Source organism: Amblyraja radiata, chromosome 27 (genome assembly GCF_010909765.2).
Source record: "Amblyraja radiata isolate CabotCenter1 chromosome 27, sAmbRad1.1.pri, whole genome shotgun sequence".
Classification (NCBI taxonomy): domain Eukaryota; kingdom Metazoa; phylum Chordata; class Chondrichthyes; order Rajiformes; family Rajidae; genus Amblyraja; species Amblyraja radiata.
Window position 1 is genome coordinate 25,565,034 of NC_045982.1, and position 22,349 is coordinate 25,587,382.

The 22,349-nt window shown below is 40.9% G+C and overlaps 1 protein-coding gene across 1 annotated transcript in view; it reads left to right on the forward strand.

Moving 5' to 3' along the window:
- Positions 1 to 17,775, forward strand: part of LOC116988230 (C-reactive protein-like) — a 35,829-nt gene extending 18,054 nt beyond the window's left edge. Inside the window, exons 4-8 of the mRNA XM_033044780.1 lie at positions 8,385 to 8,461; positions 10,506 to 10,586; positions 12,913 to 12,993; positions 16,278 to 16,358; positions 17,644 to 17,775. Of these exons, the coding sequence (XP_032900671.1) occupies positions 8,385 to 8,461; positions 10,506 to 10,586; positions 12,913 to 12,993; positions 16,278 to 16,358; positions 17,644 to 17,775 (452 nt within the window). The remainder of the gene's footprint in view (positions 1 to 8,384; positions 8,462 to 10,505; positions 10,587 to 12,912; positions 12,994 to 16,277; positions 16,359 to 17,643) is intronic.
- The last annotated feature ends 4,574 nt before the right edge of the window (positions 17,776 to 22,349 follow it).

Genomic DNA, 22,349 nt, shown 5'->3' on the forward strand with positions numbered 1-22,349 from the left:
GCACTGAACACCACTACAATGAGGAAATTAGAGCCACAACCAGGAGAACAGACACTGTCTTTTGAAACTGCTGAAGTCCGCAAAATCCTGGAGGGTATTGACCAGCGAAAGGCAGCCGGACCGGATAACATACCGGGGCGTCTGCTTAGGGGATGTGCCGACCAGCTGGCTCTGGTTCTGACAGACATTTTTAACATCTCCCTGAACCAGGCCATTGTTCCATCATGTTTCAAGACAGCCACCATCATACCAGTTCCCAAAAAGTCTACAATAACCTGCCTGAATGATTACCGCCCCGTAGCACTCACACCAATAATAATGAAGTGCTTTGAGAGGCTTATTAAGCAGCACATGGTCTCTAAACTCCCCTCCAGTTTTTTGGGTTTTTTTTGAAAATATTTTTTATTGGAGATAGGTACATAACCTATTTACATCATTACAGTCTTATATTTTTAAATTGATAATATTGTCAATTATTATTACATTGTCTCCAATACCTTTTGCCTTTTTTTTTTTTTTTAAACTAGATAGAACTAAAGAGATAGATGAAGTAAAGAAAGAAAAGAAAGAGAAGAAAAACAAAAACAAAAACAAACAAAAAAAAAAAAAAAAAAAAAAAAAAAAGGAAAAAGATAGTTAAAGAAGAATGGAAAAATTTATTAAAATAAAAAAGACTTCATTCGAGATATATTCGTACATTTCAGAGTATAGTATTTCATCCATTCTTTAGCCCGCGTGCTAGTCAGGTTCCTGTGCTGAACTATTCTGACCCTTTAAGTAATCAATAAAAGTAACGAATAATTCCTGTTTGTCCAACAGGGAAAATCTGATTCTTTCCACGTTTAAGGTCTCCGTCATTTCTATAATCCACATTTTGATTGTGGGGGCCGTAGGGCCTTTCCAAAATTTTAGAATTAATTTTTTTCCTGTTATTAAACTATAATCAATAAAGTTTCTTTGTGTTGTTCTAAGTGTTTGATTTAATTCTAATATTCCGAGTATTATTAATTTTGGATCTGGGTCCAATTGTGTGCTGGTTACTTTAGATATTATACTAAAAATATTTACCCAGAATTTTTTAATTTTTATACAGTTTGCAAACATATGAGATAATGTAGCTTCTAAATGTTGACATTTATCACATATAGGTGAGATATGTTGAAAAATTTTATGTAGTTTTGTTTTTGAATAATGTAACCTATGTATTACTTTAAATTGTATTAGAGAATGTCTGGCGTTTAGTGAACACTGATGTATGTGTTGCAAACTTTCTTCCCAAGTATCTTTCGTTATTACTTGATTTAATTCTTTTTCCCATGTTGTCTGTGTAAGTCCATCGAAGGAATGTCACTGTCTAATAAGATATTATATATATAAGATATTAATTTTTCTGTATTAGGATGTTTGTTCCAACATTCATGAAGAATTTCTGAATTTCTGAATTTCTAATTCGAAAATTTTGGGAGTTCGATTTTACATAATCTCTAAGTTGAAGATATCTGAAATAATCATTTCCTCGAAGTCCATAAGTCTGTTGCAACTCCTGAAATGTCAGAAAAGTGCCTTCCTTGTAAAGTTGTCCCATATTTTTAATTCCATAATTCTTCCATTGTGTAAAACCCCCGTCCAACCATGAAGGCTTAAACAAAGGATTATTCACAATTGGAAGAAAAAGTGATAAATTATCTAATTTTAATGTCTTTTTTAATTGTTTCCAAATTCGTATAGCACTAAATATTATAGGGTTTTCCCTATAAATTTTTTTGTTTAATTTAGACGTAGCAAATAATATCGAACCGATATCAAAAGGTAAACAATCTTCCTTTTCCATTTTTAACCAGTCTGGTTGATGATCTATTTCTTCCAACCAGAAATTCATATTTTTAATATTAACTGCCCAGAAATAAAACAAAAAATTGGGTAAAACCAAGCCTCCATTTATTTTTGATTTACACAAGTGTCTTTTGTTTATCCTATGATTCTTATAATCCCAGATAAAATCATTAACAATAGAGTCCAATTTAAAAAAAAAATTTTTGCCAGATATATCGGAATTGTCTGAAAAAGGTATAATATTTGCGGTAAAAAAATCATTTTTATGGCATTAATTTTGCCAACCATTGAGATAGGAAGTGTTTTCCAGTATTGAATATTCTTATGTAGTTTGTTCAGTAATGGGGGAAAATTTGCTTTAAATAATGATGTATATATCTTAGTTACATAAATACCTAGATATTTAAATTTTTCATTTACTATTTTAAATGGAAATTGTTGTATTATCTGTTTGTTATGTTCCCTTATTGGCATAATTTCACTTTTATTCCAATTTATTCTGTATCCTGAAAGTGAACCAAATTGGGTTATTAGCTTTAATAAGTTTGGAATACTAATTTCTGGTTTTGTAATGTAAATTAATACATCATCTGCGTATAGAGACATTTTATTCACTGTGTCCTTTGTGTTATACCCATGTATTTCCGGATGCCCCCTAACTCTTTCTGCCAGTGGCTCAATAGCAAGCGCAAATAATAATGGAGATAATGGGCATCCTTGTCTACAACCTCTAGATAGGCTAAATTTAGATGACAACCTTTGGTTTGTAAATATTCTAGCCGTGGGATTTGTATATAACAGTTTTATCTATGTACAGAATTTCTCCCCTAGCTGCATATTTTCCATCACCGAAAATAAATAAGGCCATTCGACCTGATCAAATGCTTTTTCAGCGTCAAGTGAAATTATTGCTAGATCTTCATTAATAATTCTCTTGGAATATATAATATTAAATAATCTTCTTAGATTATAATATGAGTACCGTTTCTGAATAAAGCCTGTTTGGTCAGGGTGTATTAATTTATTCATCACTGTACTTAATCTATGCGCTAATATTTTAGTTAAAATTTTCTGATCTGTATTTAAAAGTGCAATTGCTCTGTATGATCCCGGGATTCCGGATCTTTATCAGCTTTAGGAATAAGTGTTATTATAGATTCATTTAAAGTGTCTGGAAGTTTCTGTTGAGTATATATATACTCATACAGTCTTTGTAAACGTGGGCTAAGCAAATCATAATTTTTTTTATAAAATTCGGAACCTAAACCATCTGGTCCTACTGCTTTACCATTTTTTAAAGAGCCAATAGACTCCTCAATATCCTTTATCGTAATCTCCCTTTCTAATAATTCTCTATCGTTTGAATCTAAACCTTTTAAATTACATTTTATTAAAAAATCTGCTATTCCTTCTGATTGTGCTACAGTTTTAGTTGAATAAAGGTTATGATAGTATTGGAGAAATCTATCATTTATGTCCTTGGGCATTTTTAATAATTCTCCTGTCTCTGTTCTAATTTTATGAATTGTTTTTTCCCCTTCCATTTTTCGTAACTGACGTGCTAATAATTTTTGTGGTTTGTCTCCAAATTCAAAATGTAATTGTTTGGTTTTTTGATAAAGTTTTATTACTTGTTCTGAATACATTTTATTTAATTTATATTTCAATACAGCAATTTTATTATGTTTTAAAGTAGATGGCATTCTCGCATTTTCTATATCTAGTTGCTTGATTTCACTTTCCAATGTTTGTTGCTTAATCCTGTTCTCTTTATTATAAAATGCTTGAGCAGAAATTAATGTACCTCGAACATACGCTTTAAACGTTTCCCACATAAGAGAAGTAGGTGTGTCAGAGTTGTCATTTACCTCAAAAAATATTTGAATCTGTTTAATAATATATTCCTGGCATGATCTTTCGTTCAAAATTTGTGGGTTAAATCTCCAATATGCTTGTTTCTCGGACATTCCATTTAATTTAATCATGAATGTTACAGGTGCGTGATCTGAGATTATAATGTTATGGTATTTTGAATTATAAATAAATGGGATAAACGTAGAGTCAACTAAAAAATAATCTATTCTTGAGTATGTTTTGTGTACTGGTGAGTAAAATGAATATTCCCGTCCAGTTGGGTTTTCTATTCTCCAGACATCCTTAATATTAGTGGTATTAATAAATGAATTTAGAAATACACTTGATTGAGATTTTACTTTTTTTTGCCTTGATGATCTGTCTAAGTATGAATCTAATGTACAATTGAAGTCTCCTCCAATTATTAATTTATATTGTGTAAATTCAGGAATTTTATTAAATGTTTTATTAAAAAACTTGGGGTTATCAAAATTAGGCCCATAAACATTAAGAAGAATCACTTTTTCTCCATTTAACTCTCCAACTAATATAATATATCTACCATCAATATCCACTATTGTTGAAGAGTTCTTAAAAGGTATTCCTTTACGAATTAGTATTGCAACTCCTCTGGACTTATGGGAAAAGGAGGAATGATATGATTCAGCGATCCACTTAGCTTTAAGTCTATGTTGAGATTCCTTTTTAAGGTGTGTTTCTTGAAGAAATATTATATCTGTTTTGATTAAATTTAGATGTGCCAAAACTTTACCTCTCTTAATTGGTTCATTGATTCCCTTGACATTCCAACTACAAAATGTTATTCCCTGACCCCCTCTTGTCATGTTAACATCTTGCATATTGTTTCTAAGGTGGTCTATAACCGAGCAGAAGGTACAACACATAGAACCTGACCCTGCTCCCGAACCTCAAATAGATGAATTTAAAATCATATACATCGCTCTTCCGAACACATCTCCTTGTAATAGTCTTATTTTTCCATTCAAACATTAAGTTATAAAAATATTTAAAGTGAAAAAAGTGATAGAGTTGGTTAGTATAGGGTGAAAGAAAAAGAACTACATCTACAATTAGTGTAGTTAGTGATAGCCACACTAACGTGGCTAGAATTCTAAAGACTTCCGTAGCCTTTGTAAGAAAAACATTTTTTTCCAGCTCCGTGCCTGAAGAAAAAAAAAGATTATTTCTAACATTCAAATAACTTCTTTGGGAGTAACAAACTTATTTACATACCCATACATACACACACACAATATACATATATATATATATATATATATATATATATATATATATATATATATACCCATATGTATACATACATAAGCACGTAACCCTGCAGAAAAGTTCAAGAACAGCAAAAATTCACAACGTTATTATTCTCTACATATCATATTAATTTTTTCGCTAAATCTATAAATTTAATTTTAAATTGAAAAATAAAGAGAAAAACCGTTAAACTTTATTTTGTGTCCCACGGGGGGGGGGGGGGGTACGTTGTAACGACATACCGTAAAGTAGCGCGCCTGATGACGTCACGCAGGCAGCCGTTCAGATCGCGATCGCTGCAGGTAAGACCCGATTTTCTCCCGTTTTTAATTTCTTCGGCACGGAGCTAGTTGGCGCTGCACTCAAGCCTCCATAGCGCCACCGGAAGTTTCACTCCCCTCCAGTTTTGACCCGTTCCAGTTTGCTTATCGCCCGAACTGCTCCACAGAGGATGCTATTTCCTCTGCAGTCCACCTGAGCCTACAACACCTGGAGGAGAGGAACACCCACGTGCGGATGCTGTTTATTGATTTCAGCTCAGCATTTAACACGATAATCCCCCAGCATCTGGTGAGCAAACTGGCACCCCTAGGTTTCAATACCATACTATGCAACTGGATCCTGGATTTCCTTTCTGAAAGACCCCAGTCTGTGCGGGTGGGGAAGAACACCTCCTCGGTCATCACACTGAGCACCGGCTCCCCTCAGGGCTGTGTCCTGAGTCCGCTGCTCTTTACATTGATGACACATGACTGTGTCGCCAGGTCCACTACTAACCATATCATCAAATACGCGGATGACACAACAGTAGTGGGCCTCATCCGCAATAACGACGACCAGGCATATAGAGAGGAGGTGGAACAGCTGGTGAGCTGGTGCAGCAGGAACAACCTTCTCTTAAATGTGAACAAAACCAAGGAGATTGTCGTCGATTTCAGAAGGAAAATTCAGCCCAGTCACACTCCACTTTGCATCAACAACTCAGCAGTGGAGCAGGTGAAAAGGATCAAGTTCCTGGGGGTGCATATAACACACACCTTAAACTGGTCCACAAACATTACATCTCTGGCAAAACGGGCACAGCAGCGGTTGTACTTCCTCCGCAGGTTGAGAAGTTTACACCTCCACCCTCCCATCCTCGCCACTTTCTACAGAAGCACAATTGAGTTGGTCATGACCAGCTGCAACTCTACGTGGTGCGGCAGCTGTACAGCTGCGGACTGGAAGTGCCTTCAGAGAGTGGTGAGGACAGCGGAAAAAATCATTGGGACTTCTCTTCCTTCCATCATGGACATGGGGTACAAGCGCTGTCTGATTAGAGCTAAGGGCATTACCAGAGCCCCCACACACCCACAATTTGGACTGTTTATACTGCTTAACTCTGGGAGGAGGTACCGCAGCATGAAGAGCGGGACAACCAGGTTCTACAACAGCTTCATCCCCCAGGCCATAAGATTACTGAACAATCAAAAAAACCGAGGCTAGAACTTTTTAAATATCAACACTTTTTAAAAACTTTTTATATATATTTATTTTGCAGAACCATGCACATGAGGTATTTTTATGGACGTACCTAGCACTTTTACTTTTACTATTTACCTGATTTGGAGAGTCAAATGCAACAAAATTTCGTTCAAGGCGCACTGTGTCTAGGTGTATTTGAATGACAATAAAGTTTTCATTCATTCATTCATTCATTCATTCATTCATTCATTCAGCAGACTCTCGATGATGCAGAAGTTTGTGAGGATGCTGGCGTTCATGCCAAACTTCCTCAGTCTTCTCAGGAAAAAGAGCCGCTGGCGGGCTTTCTTAGATATTGTGTCCGTGTGCAGTGACCAAGAGAGTTCCCCAGTGATGTACACACCGAGGAACTTGAAGCTGCTGAGCCTTTCAACCTCAGCATCACCGATGTGGATGGGGAAGTGTCCACACCCCTGCTGTCTCCTGTAGTCCACGATCATCTCTTTAGTTTTGCTGACATTGAGAGAGAGAGGTTATTTCCCTTGCACCAGCTGTTTAGTGCCTTTACCCCCTCTCTATAGGCCGTCTCATTATTGTCTGTGATGAGACTCAGGATGGTCGAGTCGTCAGCAAACTTTAAGATGATGTTGGAGCTGTGCTTAGTAGTACAGTCGTGCGTGAATAGGGAGTACAGGAGAGGACTGAGCACACAGCCCTGTGGTGCGCCTGTGTGGAGGATCAGTGAGGAAGAGGTGTGGCTGCCAATTCTCACCACCTGGGGCCTGCCCGTCAGGAAGTCGAATATCCAGCCGCAGATGGAGGCCCCCAGTCCGAGATCACCCCACATCCTACTGTTTTGCAGCAGGCAGCAGCCCTCATGGACATGCAACATGGTGGCGGAATAGATAAGTTACCCTGTGCTCCATCTCATGCTGCCTGCTGCAAAAACAGACTGTCTTCACCTGCGGCTAAATTGATTTGCCTACTTATTTGAAAGTCGTTGGTGTGTGCAAGCACATCTACTGGTGATTTAACTGATTTGCCTTGTGAATTTGTTAAGCATATCTTCAAATCAAAATAACCTTTATTGTCATCTTGCAAAGCAGCAACTTCTCCAGCTGGAATTGCGGTGTTTAAATGACTCGGAGCGGGGCCTAACATCGCCCCACAGGGCTTAAACGGGCGCAGGACATACTATCGCCCGCTGGGGGCTTTAACATCATGAGTCCCAGTCGCCTCGACGCTGCAGTTGGACTGCTGGACCGTGGGAGAAGAACAAAAGGAAGAGATAACACTTTTGCCTTCCATCACAGTGAGGAGGTGTTGGAGATTCAATGTGATGGATGTTTGTGTAAATTGTGTTAAGTGTGGGTCTTGGTTTTTTTTGTTGTAATGTCATGACTGCAGGAATGAAATTTCGTTCATACCTTGTCTGTTTGAATGACAATAAAAGGCATTCTATTGTCCACTCAGTTAACCCGTCCATATCCCTTTCCAGGTTCCTTGTGCTCTCCTCACAACCTGGTTATCCACCTGTCTTTGTTCACCAGTAAATCTGTCTACAGTCGCTTCATGCGTCACTAATGTGGAATGTAAACCGTTGAGTCCCAGATCTAATCCTTGTGACACCTCACGAGTTATTGGTTGGCCATTTATTGAGACTCTGTTTGCTGTTAGTTAGTTTGTCTAGTCTTCTTGCGTGTTCATTACCACAACCGCGTGTAGCTGTTGTGCTTTCCATGTAGTCGGGCAAATTGATTTAGGTCACTTACTCACCAAACCCAATGTATCGGCAATGTAGCACAGACTTGTGACATAAAACAAAACCAACATACTGTTGGAAACATCTCAATAACTGGAGTGATTCCAATATGTTTCTCTCCAGTTGGATTTGTCTCATTGCTAGTGTTAGCCCAGCTGTGGTGTCCTCTGTTCAATCCTAGGTCCTGTCCTTGCAGAGCTCCTGTGCTTGGTTCACTTCCAGACCAACACTTTCCCTCCTCTCCTGGTTCTCTCTCAGGTTTGATAGACACAATTTCCCACAATCAAAGCCATGCTGACTGGTTCTAATCCATCCTTACCTGTACATAAACTGCCACTATCCCTCAGATTCCTCTCCAGTAACCTTCCACTATATAAGCCTTCTAGACCGCTAAGATCTTCTGAAACCAATCTGCTAGTGATTCCCAGAGTAAATACAAAACATGGGAAAGCAGGATTTAGTTACTATGCAACAAATAGCTGGAATAAACTTCCTGAAGATTTAAGACTTGCCTCAACTTTGACCACTTTTAAAATAAGACTGAAAACTTTTATGTTTACTTTAGCTTTCAGCTAAATCTTAACTACATTGCACTTTTAACTTTTGCACTTTTTATAATGCATTTTTAATTTTGCTTTTCTTTTCTATTAGTTCTTCTATTTTATTTCATTTTATTATTTCATTTATTGTATGACATGTCTTTATGTGAAGCACTTTGAGTCTGCCTCGTGTATGAAATGTGCTATATAAATAAAGTTGCCTTGCCTTGCCTTGCCTTCTCCCCCACTGATGTTAGGCTCACTGGCCTGTAGTTCCCTGGCTTGTCTTTACAGCCCTTCTGAAGTAAAGTCATAACATAAGCCATCCTCCAGTGTCCCGCTCCTTACCCTGTGACTGAAGATGTTACACTCTCTCTGCCAGGCCCCTGTTATTTCTCCCCTAGCTTCTGGACCTGATCAGGCCCCAGGGTTTTATCCACTTTACAAGAGGGTGACCAGGGAGAAGGTAGGATTGCTCAAGAATAAAGGAGGGAATTTGTGCTTGGAGTGAGAGAATGTAGGTGCGATGCTAAACAAGCACATGGCAGCTGGGACCTCTGTAGTTTGTAATGTGTGTATATATGATATGGCCATCACAGTAGATGTTTTGTTTAATTAAGTCTGCAGGTGATTCCAAAATTGGTGGAGTTGTGCACTGTGAGGAAGGCTGTCAAACTATGCAACAGAAACTAGATGAACCACAGAAATGACAGATGGTTTTTAATCTGAACTGGTTTGCCTTGTGAATTTGTTAAGCATATCTCTTGAGTGACATCCTTCCTGCACACTGTGGGTATTGATGGAACACAACCCCTACTTATATACTTAATACCTTTTGTAATAAAGGCCAACATACCATGAGATGTTCAAATACCATGGTTTATCTTCTTGCTAAATATTTGTGTTTGATGCATTCGGATCCCAAAATCACTTTGTGGATCAACATTGTGTAGCCTCACCCTGTTTAATTAATATTTCTGTTTTCATTCTTTCTTCCTCACAACCTGGTTATCCACCTGTCTTTGTTCACCAGTAAATCTGTCTACGGTTCACACAGTCGCTTCATCCGTCACTAATATGGAATGTAAACAGTTGAGACCCAGATCTATCCTTGTGACACCTCACGAGTTTTTGTTTGGCCATTTATTGAGACTCTGTTTGCTGTTAGTTAGTTTGTCTAGTCTCCTAGCCTGTGCATTACCACAACCGCGTGTAGCCTTTGTGCTTTCCATGTAGTCAGGCAAATTGGTTTAGGTCATTAACTCATCAAAACCAATGTACCAGCAATGCAGCACAGACTTGTGACATAAAACAGAACAAACATACTGTTGGAAACATCTCAATAACTGGAGTGACTCCAATATGTTTCTCCCCAGTTGGGTTTGCCTCATTGCTAGTGTTGGCCCAGCTGTGTTCTCCTCTGTTCAAACTTAGGTCCTGTCCAAAGACATAGAGGTTTGTAAGTTAATTGGCTTTGGTAAAATTTTAAATTTTCCCCTTTTAATGTTCCCTGTGTTAATGTACAGGGTGTCCACTGCTCAGCACGGTTTTGTAGGGCCGAATGGTCTGTTTCCGCATTATATCCCTAAAGTCTAACGCTAATTAATGTGCAAGTACAGTTTGAGATCAAGACGGAGGTGGGAGCCTTGATGAAATTGCACTTTTACACAATTCCGTTTGGTGGAGAATGGGATACCTGGGCAAAATAAGCATGGTTTTGTACACAGCAGGCTGTGTCTTATGTTGTTGATTTTTTTGAGTAGGTGATGAATGTGATCCACGAGGATAGGGCAGTGGATGTTGTCCGCTTGCATTTTAGTAAGCTATTTGATAATGACCCCACGGTAGGCAGATCCAGAAGATTAATATAATAGATCTGAGAGCCCAGCTACATGGTTCCGTGGAAATGACATTTTAGGTGGATAGAGCAGTTCAGAAGGCATTGGCTTGCTTGCCTTCATTGTCATGATGCAGCAGTATGAATTGGTTATTCCCTACTTGGATACTATGTAAAGTTTTGCCTACCCAGCTATAGGAAGGTTGCCATTACATTGGAAAGGGTACAGAAGAGATTCGCCAGGATGTTACCTTGATTCAAAGAGCAGATGGGTCCAGGTCTTCATGTCTGGAGCTCCAGAACTTTGGGTGCTGGCTGGGACCAAATTAGAAGCCTGGAAAAGGAGCTGAAAGCCTCATGGGACAAGGTGGGGGCAGGGACAAGAGCTGAGAAAGGACACGTATCGTCAAACACCACTGCAGGCACACTCCAGAGATTTGCCTCATAAGCAAATCCCTTCATTCACCCCACCCACATCCTCCCCTGATGCTTGCACACTGCTGCGGTGCTCATCATTACTACTGAGAGAAAATCATCCCGTAAGGAAACACATCGCCACTTTTAACATGTTTCAATGCGGTGGACATCAATATTTATTCCCTCCTGGGAGGTTTTTCCAACACCAAAAAATCATTCATCCTTGTGGATCGCCATAGTACTGGGACGCTGCTGAAAGTAAATCCGAAAGGAGATAAAAATCGGCAGAGGCTAGCCAGCTGTGAGATAATGGCTGTTCCAATCCTGGCCTCAACACCATTTCCCCGCTGACTCCACACACCCCTGCATCACAGTCCATCTCCAGCTCTATACTACTCTGGGATGGTGCATTTCAAAACCAACACTAAATTTCTGGGAGAAAAAAAATGTTCTCCTTGTTTCTGCCCTGAATGTACAATCCCTTCTTCTGAAATGTTGACCCTTCTTTCTCGATCTCTCCCTGGGGGACATCCTCTAAGCTGCCACATTCAAATCTCAACTCCAATGAGTTTTTCGGACAGGTGCCCAGTGATGACTGGTAAACATCAGGGACCATAGCTGGGCCCATTGCTGTTTGTGGTTTATATAAATGATTTAGATACAAATATGCTGGGCATGATTAGTATGTGTTCCAATGATACTAAAGTAGGTGGTATTGTACATCATTGCTTGCCTGGATGCACAGTCCATGCACCACCACACTGTGTATGAAAAACGTGCCCCACATATCTTCTGTAAAATTAATCCCCCTCCTCTTAATTCTATGCCCTTTAGCATTTACCATGCCACAAAAAAAATCTTCCGATCTACCCAATATATGCCTGATAAAACAGAGTTGAACTTATAAAAGAAGTTTGGCCAACCATCTGCTTATCTAAAAACTCTCCTCCCCAGACTATGTCCTGCCTCTGCTCTCATCCAAATATCTCAACCCCCACCCTCCCACAATCATTCTCAAAAAGGGTCCTGATCCTGATCCAAAACATCACCTATCCACATTCTCTGATGCTGCGTCACTCGCTGAGTTAGCACTTTTGAAAAACAGCATCTGCATTTCCTTGTTTCTGCACTTGAACGCATCTTCTCCAAACAACTTACAACTTGTATTTTCAAAATAAAATCCATTTCTGGGTGCATCAGAATGTAAATCATGGAATATTCCTAATGGGAAGTGTTGATTTTTGCGAAGAGTTACAGGCATTTTGTTAATATTGAAAACATTGCGTAGTGAAGGAATCCTCATTCACCAATCACCTGGAACACATTCTTTTTAAAATGTCTTTATTAATGTTTCAGTCCCTGAGGATCAATGGCATAACCAGCATTTATTGCACATCACTAATTGCCCTTGACGAGGTGGTGGTGAACTGGCTGGAACCACTACAGTCCATCTGGTGAAGTTATTGAATGATAGTTATAATGTGCCTTAACTCAGTCAGATCTGTATTTAGTGTGGTCACCCCTCAATATGCAACCTTTCACCGCAGGGCATGTAGAAATAAATGTACACATCTGCACGACGACCGTATTTCTTGACAGCCTCTGACATTCCAAAGACATACAAGTTTGTAAGTTTATTGGCTTTGGTAAAATTTTAAATGTCCCTATTAATGTTAATATACAGGGTGTCCACTGGTCGGCACAGATTCATTGGGCTGAAGGCCCTGTTTCCGCACTGTATCTGTAAAGGCTAAAGTCTAATGTTAATTAATATGCAAGTACAGTTTGAGATCAAGAAGGAGGTGGGAGCCTTGATGAATTTGCACTTTTACTTAATTTCGTTTCGTGGAGAATGGGATACCTGGGCTAAACAAGCATGGCAGTGTCTTACAAACGTTGTTGATTTTTTTGAGCAGGTGATGAATGTGATCAATGAGGATAGGGCAGTGGATGTTGTCCACTTGCATATTAGTAAGCTATTTGATAATGACCCCATGGTAAGCAGATCCAGAAGATTAATATGCATGGGATTAACAGTGATTTGGTCGTATACATTCACAACTGATTTACTGAGGAGAATGGAAATAGGGTCAATGTAGGTCTGGGAATGTGTGGGCATGTGATGTGTGTTTACGGCCAACCTGCATCCTGATTTTCTGACCTGGAGATGGAGTGAAGGAAGGACTCAGCGATGTTGGGTGGAAATTGAGAGCATGAATGACTGCTTTGGTGTTGCTTCCTGCACCCATGCAGAACTCACAAGGAGGGACAAAGAGGGAAAGGTGGCGAATGTCATATTGTGGTCTTGCAAAAGCTGTTTGATCATCAGCTGTATAGTAGGCTCATCATTCAGAGACCAGGGAAAGAAAAGTGGCAGCAACATGGAAAGAGAAATGATAAGGCAAGGTGAGTGATTGGTTTAAAGAGCAGATGAATCGTATGCTGTAAAACTATAGTGCAAATATTGGGAAATCGCTTTTAAAACATGGAGGGGACACAATGAGGACTAACATCTAGGGCAGGGACGGCAACATTCAGATTCAGATTCAATTTTAATTGTCATTGTCAGTGTACAGTACAGAGACAACGAAATGCTTTATATGGCCACAACATATGGCCCATGGGCCGGATCTGACCTGGGTGCTACAGCCAGTCCTGGGGAAGGCGAGCCGCCCTGGGAACTGCAGCTAGTCCCAGGTTGCTAGAATCAAGGAGCTGGTGGCCTCCAACTGGAATCGACCTTGTGGGCTCCTATCGCAGAGCCTGTGGAATTACCATTGCGGTGCTGGCTGACTTTCGAGGCTGTGGTGGCCCGTCCCCCCCCCCCCCCTCCAGGGATTTCTGCCCAACTTCCAACAACTGGAATTTAACTCCCACAAGTATGAAGCGTTGTAGTTTGGTAAATCACTGCAGGGCAGGACTGACACAGTGAAGAATAGAGCCCTGGAGCGGTTAGCACAATAGAGAGATTTGACAGTACAGCTACATGGTTCCCTGGAAATGACATTTAGCTGTTGGATAGAGCAGGTGGATAGAGCAGTTCAGAAGGCATTGGCTTGCTTCCCTTCATTGTCATGATGCAGCAGTATGAATTGGTTAGGCGATACTTGGATACTATGTAAAGTTTTGCCTACCCAGCTACAGGAAGGTTGCCATTACATTGGAAAGGGTACAGAAGAGATTCACCAGGATGTTACCTTGATTCAAAGAGCAGATGGATCCAGGTCTTCATGCCTGGAGCTCCAGAACTTTGGGTGCTGGCTGGGACCAAATTAGAAGCCTGGAAAAGGAGCTGGAAGCCTCATGGGACAAGGTGGGGGCAGGGACAAGAGCTGAGAAAGGACACGTATCGTCAAACACCACTGCAGGCACACTCCAGAGATTTGCCTCATAAGCAAATCCCTTCATTCACCCCACCCACATCCTCCCCTGATGCTTGCACACTGCTGCGGTGCTCATCATTACTACTGAGAGAAAATCATCCCGTAAGGAAACACATCGCCACTTTTAACAGGTTTCAATGCGGTGGACATCAATATTTATTCCCTCCTGGGAGGTTTTTCCAACACCAAAAAATCATTCACCCTTGTGGATCACCATAATACTGGGACGCTGCTGAAAGTAAATCCGAAAGGAGATAAAAATCGGCAGAGGCTAGCCAGCTGTGAGACAATGGCTGTTCCAATCCTGGCCTCAACACCATTTCCCCGCTGACTCCACTCACACCCCTGCATCACAGTCCATCTCCAGCTCTATACTACTCTGGGATGATACATGTCAAAAGCAACACTAAACTTCTGGGAGAAAAAAAATGTTCTCCTTGTTTCTGCCCTGAATGTACAATCCCTTCTTCTGAAATGTTGACCCTTCTTTATCGATCTCTCACTGTGGGACATCCTCTAAGCTGCCACATTCAAATCTCAACTCCAATGAGTTTTTCGGACAGGTGCCCAGTGATGACTGGTAAACATCAGGGACCATAGCTGGGCCCATTGCTGTTTGTGGTTTATATAAATGATTTAGATACAAATATGCTGGGCATGATTAGTATGTGTTCCAATGATACTAAAGTAGGTGGTATTGTACATCATTGCTTGCCTGGATGCACAGTCCATGCACCACCACACTGTGTATGAAAAACGTGCCCCACATATCTTCTGTAAAATTACTCTCCCTCCTCTTAAATCTATGCCCTTTAGCATTTACCATGCCGCAAAAAAAATCTTCCGATCTACCCAATATATGCCTGATAAAACAGAGTTGAACTTATAAAAGAAGTTTGTCCAACCATCTGCTTATCCAAAAACTCTCGTCCCCAGACTATGTCCTGCCTTTGCTCTCATCCAGATATCTCAACCCACACCCCCCCACAATCATTCTCAAAAAGGGTCCTGATCCTGATCCAAAACATCACCTATCCACATTCTCATGATGCTGCGTCACTCGCTGAGTTAGCACTTTTGAAAAACACCATCTGCATTTCCTTGTTTCTGCACTTGAACGCATCTTCTCCAAACAACTTACAACTTGCATTTTCAAAATAAAATCTATTTCTGGGTGCATCAGAATGTAAATCATGGAATATTCCTAATGGGAAGTGTTGATTTTTGCGAAGAGTTACAGGCATTTTGTTAATATTGAAAACATTGCGTAGTGAAGGAATCCTCATACACCAATCACCTGGAACACATTATTTTTAAAATGTCTTTATTAATGTTTCAGTCCCTGAGGATCAATAGCATAACCAGCATTTATTGCACATCACTAATTGCTCTTGACGAGGTGGTGGTGAACTGGCTGGAACCACTACAGTCCCTCTGGTGAAGTTATTGAATGATAGATATAATGTGCCTTAACTCAGTCAGATCTGTATTTAGTGTGGTCACCCCTCAATATGCAACCTTTCACCGCAGGGCATGTAGAAATAAATGTACACATCTGCACGACGACCGTATTTCCTGACAGCCTCTGACATTCCAAAGACATACAAGTTTGTAAGTTTATTGGCTTTGGTAAAATTTTAAATGTCCCTATTATGTTAATATACAGGGTGTCCACTGGTCGGCACAGATTCATTGGGCTGAAGGCCCTGTTTCCGCACTGTATCTGTAAAGGCTAAAGTCTAATGTTAATTAATATGCAAGTACAGTTTGAGATCAAGAAGGAGGTGGGAGCCTTGATGAATTTGCACTTTTACTCAATTTCGTTTGGTGAAGAATGGGATACCTGGGCTAAATAAGCATGGCAGTGTCTTACAAATGTTGTTGATTTTTTTGAGTAGGTGATGAATGTGATCAATGAGGATAGGGCAGTGGATGTTGTCCACTTGCATATTAGTAAGCTATTTGATAATGACCGCATGGTAAGCAGATGCAGAAGATTAATATGCATGGGATAAACAGTGATTTGGTCGTATACATTCACAACTGGTTTACTGAGGAGAATGGAAATAGGGTCAATGTAGGTCTGGGAATGTGTGGGCATGTGATGTGTGTTTACGGCCAACCTGCATCCTGATTTTCTGACCTGGAGATGGAGTGAAGGAAGGACTCAGCGATGTTGGGTGGAAATTGAGAGCATGAATGACTGCTTTGGTGTTGCTTCCTGCACTTATGCAGAACTCACAAGGTTTTTAGATTAGATTAGATTAGATTAGTTTATTGTCATTCAGACCTTTCGGTCTGAATGAAAAGTTGTTTCCCTGCAGTCATACATATAATTAAAAAATGATACAAACACACAATCAACACAAATTTAACATCCACCACAGTGAGTTCACCAAACACCTCCTCACTGTGGTGGAAGGCAAAATCTTAAAGTCTCTGTCTCTTCCCTTTGTTCTCCCTCTGCGCCGAGGCGATGGTTCAAACTCCGCGGGTGGTCAATGAGGGAAAGGTGGCGACTGTCATATTGTGGTCTTGCAAAAGCTGTTTGATCATCAGCTGTGTAGTAGGCTCATCATTCAGAGACCAGGGAAAGAAAAGTGGCAGCAACATGGAAAGAGAAATGATAAGGCAAGGTGAGTGATTGGTTCAAAGAGCAGATGAATCGTATGCTGTAAAACTATAGTGCAAATATTGGGAAATCGCTTTTAAAACATGGAGGGGACACAATGAGGACTAACATCTAGGGCAGGGACGGCAACATATGGCCCATGGGCAGGATCTGACCTGGGTGCTACAGCCAGACCTGGGATGGCGAGCCGACCTGAGAACTGCAGCTAGTCCCAGGTTGCTAGAATCAAGGAGCTGGTGGCCTCCAACTGGAATCGACCTTGAGGGCTCCTATCGCAGAGCCTGTGGAATTACCATTGCGGAGCTGGCTGACGTTGGAGGCTGTGGTAGCCCCCCCAGGGATTTCTGCCCAACTTCCAACAACTGGAATTTAACTCCCACAAGTATGAAGCGTTGTAGTTTGGTAAATCACTGCAGGGCAGGACTGACACAGTGAAGAATAGAGCCCTGGAGCGGTTAGCACAATAGAGAGATTTGACAGTACAGCTACATGGTTCCCTGGAAATTACATTTTAGGTGGACAGAGCTGTTAAGAAGGCATTGGCTTGCTTCCCTTCATTGTCATGATGCAGCAGTATGAATTGGTTAGACCATACTTGGATACTATGTTAAGTTTTGCGTACCCAGCTACAGGAAGGTTGCCATTACATTGGAAAGGGTACAGAAGAGATTCGCCAGGATGTTACCTTGATTCAAAGAGCAGATGGATCCAGGTCTTCATGCCTGGAGCTCCAGAACTTTGGGTGCTGGCTGGGACCAAATTAGAAGCCTGGAAAAGGAGCTGGAAGCCTCATGGGACAAGGTGGGGGCAGGGACAAGAGCTGAGAAAGGACACGTATCGTCAAACACCACTGCAGGCACACTCCAGAGATTTGCCTCATAAGCAAATCCCTACATTCACCCCACCCACATCCTCCCCTGATGCTTGCACACTGCTGCGGTGCTCATCATTACTACTGAGAGAAAAACATCCCGTAAGGAAACACATCGCCACTTTTAACAGGTTTCAATGCGGTGGACATCAATATTTATTCCCTCCTGGGAGGTTTTTCCAATACCAAAAAATCATTCACCCTTGTGGATCACCATAGTACTGGGACGCTGCTGAAAGTAAATCCGAAAGGAGATAAAAATCGGCAGAGGCTAGCCAGCTGTGAGATAATGGCTGTTCCAATCCTGGCCTCAACACCATTTCCCCGCTGACTCCACACACCCCTGCATCACAGTCCATCTCCAGCTCTATACTACTCTGGGATGGTGCATTGCAAAGAGCAACACTAAACTTCTTCGAGAAAAAAAATGTTCTCCTTCTTTCTGCCCTGAATGTACAATCCCTTCTTCTGAAATGTTGACCCTTCTTTCTCGATCTCTCACTGTGGGACATCCTCTAAGCTGCCACATTCAAATCTCAACTCCAATGAGTTTTTCGGACAGGTGCCCAGTGATGATTGGTAAACATCAGGGACCATAGCTGGGCCCATTGCTGTTTGTGGTTTATATAAATGATTTAGATACAAATATGCTGGGCATGATTAGTATGTGTTCCAATGATACTAAAGTAGGTGGTATTGTACATCATTGCTTGCCTGGATGCACAGTCCATGCACCACCACACTGTGTATGAAGAACGCGCCCCACATATCTTCTGTAAAATTCCTCCCCCTCCTCTTAAATCTATGCCCTTTAGCATTTACCATGCCGCAAAAAAAATCTTCCGATCTACCCAATATATGTCTGATAAAACAGAGTTGAACTTATAAAAGAAGTTTGGCCAACCATCTGCTTATCCAAAAACTCTCCTCCCCAGACTATGTCCTGCCTCTGCTCTCATCCAGATATCTCAACCCCCACCCCCCCACAATTATTCTCAAAAAGGGTCCTAATCCAAAACATCACCTATCCACATTCTCTTGATGCTGCGTCACTCGCTGAGTTAGCACTTTTGAAAAACACCATCTGCATTTCCTTGTTTCTGCACTTGAACGCATCTTCTCCAAACAACTTACAACTTGCATTTTCAAAATAAAATCCATTACTGGGTGCATCAGAATGTAAATCATGGAATATTCCTAATGGGAAGTGTTGATTTTTGCGAAGAGTTACAGGCATTTTGTTAATATTAAAAACATTGCGTAGTGAAGGAATCCTCATTCACCAATCACCTGGAACACATTCTTTTTAAAATGTCTTTATTAATGTTTCAGTCCCTGAGGATCAATGGCATAACCAGCATTTATTGCACATCACTAATTGCCCTTGATGAGGTGGTGGTGAACTGGCTGGAACCACTACAGTCCCTCTGGTGAAGTTATTGAATGATAGTTATAATGTGCCTTAAGTCAGTCAGATCTGTATTTAGTGTGGTCACCCCTCAATATGCAAACTTTCACCGCAGGGCATGTAGAAATAAATGTACACATCTGCACGACGACCGTATTTCCTGACAGCCTCTGACATTCCAAACATACAAGTTTGTATGTTTATTGGCTTTGGTAAAATTTTAAATGTCCCTATTAGTAGCAATGTTACAAAATTTTGAGATTTTAAAAATCAAGTCTGTAATTTATCCCATCAGATAAAGCATAAAAAGAAGTTTAATTTGACACCTAATTCACTTTCATATCTCAAGTATTTAAAAAGTTATGGCCATTTTCATACTGGGAAATTAGCATCTTGTTCCCTATTGATTTTCTATGGACATAACAAAAAAGCTGTGATCGTGAACAGTCAAAAGCCCATAACTTTCTTAAAAATTAAGAGAACTGAATGAAATTTTCAGTTATCATAGATTGAAGCATTCTGAAACAAATATAAAATAATCTTACTTGGATGACCTGAAATTAAAGCATATAATTAGTTAGTTACCTAATTGTAGCTAATTTCAGACTTCAATTACTAGATCTAAACATCTATCCATTTCTTAATAAATGATTAACATTTTTAAATAGCCTAAATGTCCAAATAATATTCACAAATAATTCACAATAAAACATGATTTTAAAATCTCATTTACATTAATTTATAGGCCAAATGGAAGGAATTTAGTGTTTAATTGCTGTAAATAAATGCCCATTTAAATCAGCTTTCTAGTGGGTCCCTGTGGAACGCGCTGGTTTAGAACGTTCACATTGCGGTAGATTTGTGCCTCAAATGCCGAGAAAAATACTGCGCGATATAATGGGGCCAAATTGAGCTACTCGCAATATTAAACTTTGTATAAAGGTTCTTTAGAAGCCCTTTTTAATGTAAAAATATACAACCTAACTTCTGCTATTTGCTTTATGAGACCCTGCGGTTGCTGACGGTCGCGGGTTTAGAGATTGATTTTTAAACTACTATAACTATTATTCAAGGCCTTTAAACCTAATAATAGCTTTTGCGACGGGGTCTTCCAGCGATTTTTCGTTAATAATTAACTAGGCTGAACATTTTCGATTGGAACAGCTTAGAGAAAATCGCGTTTTAAACCCGCCCCCTCTAAACGGCGCCAAAATCGCGCACACCCGCAACGGAAGATTTTCAAGGACGCTTCAGGTAGGCTTTGCAACATACCTACTATTAGTGTTAATATACAGGGTGTCCACTGGTCGGCACAGATTCATTGGGCTGAAGGCCCTGTTTCCGCACTGTATCTGTAAAGGCTAAAGTCTAATGTTAATTAATATGCAAGTACAGTTTCAGATCAAGAAGGAGGTGGGAGCATTGATGAAATTGTACTTTTACACAATTTCGTTTGGTGGAGAATGGGATACCTGGGCAAAATAATCATGGCAGTGTTTTACAAACGTTGTTGATTTTTTTGAGTAGGTGATGAATGTGATCATTGAGGATAGGGCAGTTCATGTTGTCCACTTGCATATTAGTAAACTATTTGATAATGACCCCATGGTAGGCAGACCCAGAAGATTAATATGCACGGGATTAACAGTGATTTGGTCGTATACATTCACAACTGGTTTACTGAGGAGAATGGAAATAGGGTCAATGTAGGTCTGGGAGTGTGTGGGCATGTGATGTGTGTTTACGGCCAACCTGCATCCTGATTCTCTGACCTGGAGATGGAGTGAAGGAAGGACTCGGCGATGTTGGGTGGAATTGAGAGCATGAATGACTGATTTGGTGTTGCTTCCTGCACCCATGCAGAACTCACAAGGAGGGTCAATGAGGGAAAGGTGGCAAATGTCATAATGTGGTCTTGCAAAAGCTGTTTGATCATCAGCTGTGTAGTAGGCTCATCATTCAGAGACCAGGGAAAGAAAAGTGGCAGCAACATGGAAAGAGAAATGATAAGGCAAGGTGAGTGATTGGTTCAATGAGCAGATGAATCATAGGCTGTAAAACTATAGTGCAAATATTGGGAAATCGCTTTTAAAACATGGTGGGGGGGGGGGGGGGGGGACACAATGAGGGCTAACATCTAGGGCAGGGGTCGGCAACATATGGCCCACAGGCCGGATCTGACCTGGGTGCTACGGCCAGACCTGGGGCATGCAGGCGACCTGGGAACTGCAGCTAGTCCCAGGTTGCTAGAATCTAGGAGCTGGTGGCCTCCAACTGGAATCGACCTTGAGGGCTCTGATCGCAGAGCCTGTGGAATTACCATCACGGAGCTGGCTGACTTTGGAGGCTGTGGCGGTCCGCCCCCCCCCCAGGGATTTCTGCCCAACTTCCAACAACTGGAATTTAACTCCCACAAGTATGAAGCGTTGCAGTTTGGTAAATGAATGCAGGGCAGGACTTACACAGTGAAGAATAGAGCCCTGGAGCGGTTAGCACAATAGAGAGATTTGACAGTACAGCTACATGGTTCCCTGGAAATTACATTTTAGGTGGATAGAGCAGTTCAGAAGGCATTGGCTTGCTTCCCTTCATTGTCATGATGCAGCAGTATGAATTGTTTAGGCGATACTTGGATACTATGTAAAGTTTTGCCTACCCAGCTACAGGAAGGTTGCCATTACATTGGAAAGGGTACAGAAGAGATTCGCCAGGATGTTACCTTGATTCAAAGAGCAGATGGATCCAGGTCTTCATGCCTGGAGCTCCAGAACTTTGGGTGCTGGCTGGGACCAAATTAGAAGCCTGGAAAAGGAGCTGGAAGCCTCATGGGACAAGGTGGGGGCAGGGACAAGAGCTGAGAAAGGACACGTATCGTCAAACACCACTGCAGGCACACTCCAGAGATTTGCCTCATAAGCAAATCCCTACATTCACCCCACCCACATACTCCCCTGATGCTTGCACACTGCTGCGGTGCTCATCATTACTACTGAGAGAAAAACATCCCGTAAGGAAACACATCGCCACTTTTAACAGGTTTCAATGCGGTGGACATCAAT